At 42.2% G+C, this 5,000-nt stretch overlaps 2 protein-coding genes across 3 annotated transcripts in view; one reads left to right on the forward strand and one right to left on the reverse strand.

Moving 5' to 3' along the window:
* The window catches only part of si:ch211-87m7.1, a 272,159-nt gene that overhangs the window by 92,732 nt on the left and 174,427 nt on the right, over positions 1–5,000 (forward strand). The gene's annotated exons all lie outside the window — the stretch shown is intronic.
* Positions 1–5,000, reverse strand: part of LOC100329477 (solute carrier family 12 member 2-like) — a 53,890-nt gene that overhangs the window by 27,748 nt on the left and 21,142 nt on the right. For both annotated transcript variants that reach the window (XM_073909977.1, XM_073909978.1), the window contains exons 13-14: positions 2,195–2,296; positions 230–385 (exon numbers count right to left, since the gene is read on the reverse strand). In XM_073909977.1, coding sequence (XP_073766078.1) covers positions 230–385; positions 2,195–2,296 — 258 coding nt within the window. The remainder of the gene's footprint in view (positions 1–229; positions 386–2,194; positions 2,297–5,000) is intronic.

A 5,000-nucleotide genomic window follows, 5' to 3' on the forward strand; every position in this document is an offset into this window, starting at 1 on the left:
TACACAGACATACACACACATGTGCACACACAGACACATGCATGCACATACACACACATATGCACACACAGACACACACACATGCACACACACACAAACACATGCATGCATGCACACGTGTATGCATACACAGACACACACATTATTACTACATTTCAGTCCGGATCAGACGGGTTAATGAGTGGTGTACAGCATGAACAGTGTATAGACACAATATGAGTGAAGTGACCTGGTTTCTTGTAGCTGACGTATATGTAGAGCGCCAGCACGATGCCGTTGGTCATCAGCGCAGCCCACCAGTTGATGACGAACATCACGGCGCAGCACAGCACGGCTCCGGCCAGAGAAACCCACTTATTGTAGTATTTAAAGCTGGGTCTCCAGCCTGAGCAGAAACAGCACAACCAGACATGATCATCACACTCATCAGACTAGTCTTTTGTTTATATCTATATCCACTTATCGGCCACTTTATTTGGTACCAGTTTGGACCCGCCTTTGTCTTCAGAACTGCTTTAATCCTTGGTGGCAGAGATTCAACAAGCTACTGGAAATATTCCTCAGAGATGTTGGTCCATGTTGTCATGACAGTTGCTGCAGATTTGCCGTCTGCACATCCATGATGCCAATCTCCCGTTCCACCACATCCCAAAGCTGCTCTATTGGATTGAGCTCTGGTGACTGTGGAGGCCATTTGAGTACAGTGAACTCATCGTCATGTTCAGCAGTCTGAGATGATTGAGCTTTATGACATGCTGCGTTATCCTGCTGGAAGTAGCCATCAGAAGATGGAGACACTGTGCTCATAAAGGGATGGACATGGTCAGCAGCAATACTCAGGTAGGCTGTGGCGTTGATGCTCAATTGGTACTAATGGACCCAAAGAAAATCTCCCCCACACCATTACACCACCACCACCAGCCTGAACCGCTGATACAAGGCAGGATGATCCATGCTTTCATGTTGTTGAGGCCAAATTGTGAGCCGAGCATCCGAATGTGTCAGCAGAAATGGAGACTCATCAGAGCAGCAACGTTTCTCCAATCTTCTATTGTCCAGTTTTGGTGAGTCTGTGTGAATTGTAGCCTCAGTTTCCTGTTCTTAGCTGACAGGAGCGGCACCCGGTGTGCTCTTCTGCTGCTGTAGCCCATCCGCCTCAAGGTTGGACGTGTTGTGTGTTCAGAGATGCTCTTCTGCAGAGCTCGGTTGTAGCGAGTGCTTATTTGAGTTACTGTTGCCTTTCTATCAGCTGGAACCAGTCTGGCCATTCTCCTCTGACTTCTGACCTCATCAACAAGGCATTTGCGCCCACAGAACTGCCGCTCACTGCAGATTTCCTCTTTGTCGGAGCATTCTCTGTAAACCCTAGAGATGGTTGTGCGTGAAAATCCCAGTAGATCAGCAGTTTCTGAAATACTCAGAGCAGCCCGTCTGGCAGCAACAACCATGCCACGTTTAAAGTCTCTTAAATCCCCTTTCTTCCCCATTCTGATGCTCACTCTGAACTGCAGCAGATCCTCTTGACCATGTCTACATGCCAAAATGAGTTGAGCTGCTGTCAAGTGATCGGCTGACTGCAAATTTGCATTAATAAGCAGCTGTACCTGATAAAGTGGCTGGTGAGTGTATATACAGTTGAAGTCAGAATTGTTAGCCCTTCTGTATATTTGTTTCGTCAAAACAGAGAGCAGATTTCTTCAGCACATCTCTAATCATAATAGTGTTAATAACTCATCTCTAATAACTGATTTATTTTCTCTTTGTCATGATGACAGTAAATAATATTAGACTAAATATTCTTCAAGACACTTCTATACAGCTTAAAATGACATGTAAAGGCTTCACTAGGGTAATTAGGGTAAAGTTAGGGTAATTAGGCAAGTCATTGTATAACAGTGGTTTGTTCTGGAGACAATCCAACACTAATATTGCTGAAGGGGCGAATAATATTGACCTTAAAATGGCTTTAAAACAATTAAAAACTGCTTTTATTCTAGCCAAAATAAAACAAATAAGACTTTCTCCAGAAGAAAAAATATTAGAGGAAACACTGTGAGAAACTCCTGAATCTGTTCAACATCATTCAGGAAATATTTGGAAAAGAAAACAAATTCACAGGAGGACTAATAAATTGGCGTGAGACACTTGTACAAGTGTACGTGAGTGCAGTAGTGAAGTAAAAGTAAACACTGGCCTGGAGAGTTGGCCAGCGAGGCGTGGAAGACGGAGAAGTTGATCAGAGCGTATGAAGCCAAGAAGAAGTTGGAGATGATGGGGGCGATGATGTTTAGCTCCGCTGCAATGACAAGAGTTAGTTAATACAACCTGTATATAATGTTGACAGTACATCCATCTGTAAATATCACCATAGTGTTTCTATAACTACACTTTATAACTTATACTTGTATCCTGCACTTGCTGCTGCTGCACTGCTGCTAAGACCTAAACTGCACTTCGTTGCTTGTACTTGTACATGTGTAATGACAATAAAGTTGAATCTAATCTAATCTAAGGAGCTCAGTTTAGGAGAGATCAGATTAAAATACACTGATGAAAATATTTTCTTACTCACACTGTTTGTCCTGCTTCTAGTCTAAACATTAAGGAAGCATTTTTAGATATCTGGACAATAAACTAAACACAAACTCAATGTATTTGCAGAGTAGATTTACATTTCAAGACATTATTACGTTGTCTTGAGAAGCACTGGCTAGGATAGATTGAGTGGATGCTAGGCAGTTCCTAGGATGTTGCTATGCTGGGTACTCTAAGTGGTTGTTGCTATCCAGTTGTTAATGTGTTCTGAGCGGTAATTAGCATTTCAAGCATGATTACCCTGCTGAAAAATCCAATAGTATCTATGATGCAAGCTGAGATTGCATCACTCATGCAGTGTCAGACACAATGCACTCTAGGGGAGTGAGTGTCGTCACTGTGACGGGTAGGGTTAGGGGTGGGGTTAGGTGAGCCCATTAAAATGCATTGGATGCAGCCCAGATTGCACTGCGCCAGGTCTGCAGCCAGACCCCTCTCGAAAAACCCAGCTTAAACCAGCCTAGGCTGGTTGGCTGGTTTTAGCTGGTTGACCAGCCTGATTTAAGAGGGGGTTTGGTCATTTCCGGGCTGGTTTCCAGCCATTTCCAGCCTGGTCTTAGCTGGTCGGGCTGGAAAATGACCAGCTAAAACCAATTTAACCAGCCTGGTTTCAGATGGACATAGCTGGTTTTGGCTAGGCTCCCAACCTGGCTAGGCTGGTCAAGCTGGTTTCAGCTGGTCATCTCCCAGCCTGACCGGGCTGGAAATGGCTGGAAGCCAGTCTGGAAATGGCCAAAACTCCTCTAAAACCAGCCTGGTCCACCAGCTAAAACCAGCCAACCAGCCTAGGCTGGTTTAAGCTGTTTTTTCCAGTAGGGTAGAATGTTCCTGTCACTTTGTTGTTATGATTAGCATGCCAATAGCAGCGTGTATTGTTAGTATGATGTTAATGTTAGAGTGATTTACTAGTATGTTGTTAGCATGATTAGCATTTTACTAGCATGTTGCTGGAATGATTCTTAGAATGATTAGCATGTTACTACCATGCTGTTAGCATGGCTATGCCCCAAACTTGATTAATATGTTTCTTGCATGATTGGAATGTACCATGTTGTTACTGTTGACCACCATGTTTTAGAATGATTAGAAAGTTACTACCATGTTGTTAGCATGATTAGCATGTTTGTAAAATAATTAGAACGTCCTCATCACATTGGTGGCCTTGGCATGTTTCTAGAATGATTGAAATGTTACTACCATTTTGTTAGCATGACTACCATGTTTTTAGAATGATTAGAAAGTTACTAACATGTTGCTAGCAAGATTAGCATGTTTCTAGAATGATTACCCTGCTGAAAAATCCAGCTTAAACCAGCCTAGGCTGGTTGGCTGGTTTTAGCTGGTCGACCAGGCTGGTTTTAGAGGGGTTTTGGCCACTTCCAGGCTGGTTTCCAGCCATTTCCAGCCTGGTCTTAGCTGGTTAGGCTGGGAGATGACCAGCTAAAACCAGCTTGACCACCCTTGCCAGGCTGGGAGCCCAGCCAAAACCAGCTATGTCCAGCTTAAACCAGGTTGGTCAAGCTGGTTTTAGCTGGATTTAGCTGGTCATTTTCCAGCCTGACCAGCTAAGACCAGGATTACTATTAATTTTATATTAAACAAATTGACGTGTCTATTTTGTGTCTGACACATTAAATATTGCATTTTAAAATACTGATTTATTTTTATATATTAATAGCGGAACAGAACAACAGAGCATCTTCACGCACCTGCAGTGTTTAGCACAGAAGAGCAGAATAATCTAAATAAAATGAATAAAATAAATAGGACTGCCCTAAATTATTTTCACTTAAATAATTAATTTATATTACAAAACGAAAATACTGACTGATTCTTTTTAACAACCGGCATAGGCTGTTTTTTTCCAATCATGTTTTTTCTTCCGTCAAATAAAATAGCAGACTTCCTCAAATTGCCCGCTCCACGGAAAATATGCATTTATTTAATGCCCCGCTGTTTTTATTATAAATCACAAAACCTTTTACATTTTTAATAGAAATCATTATTTTAAAGAATAAGTCCTGATATAGCCTACGGTTTCCTCTCTCTCCCTCGCGGTTCAAGTGCGCGCGCTGCGTGATGAAAAGACAGCAACAATGCGCGCATATGTAGACTTTTTGTAAACAGTTTTGTTGTTTAAATATGATATTGCATTAATCTGCGTACATGCTTTATAAGCTGTAAAATAAAAAGTAAAGCCTATTTGTTGCGTTTATTACGCAGATCCAGGTCCACATAAGGGCTGGTTTAGCATCAACAGGTCTGTATTAAACAGCAATATTCTTCTTCCATTTTGCTTCTTTAGCAAATGTGTCTGTAGGCACGGGTTATACGTTATCATCCCGCAAATTAAGTATGCCTTGCAGTTGAACAAGTGGCCGAAAACGAGGCGCACCTCACTGCCT

The sequence above is a fragment of the Danio rerio genome, chromosome 8, assembly GCF_049306965.1.
Source record: "Danio rerio strain Tuebingen ecotype United States chromosome 8, GRCz12tu, whole genome shotgun sequence".
In the NCBI taxonomy this organism is placed as follows: Eukaryota; Metazoa; Chordata; class Actinopteri; order Cypriniformes; family Danionidae; genus Danio; species Danio rerio.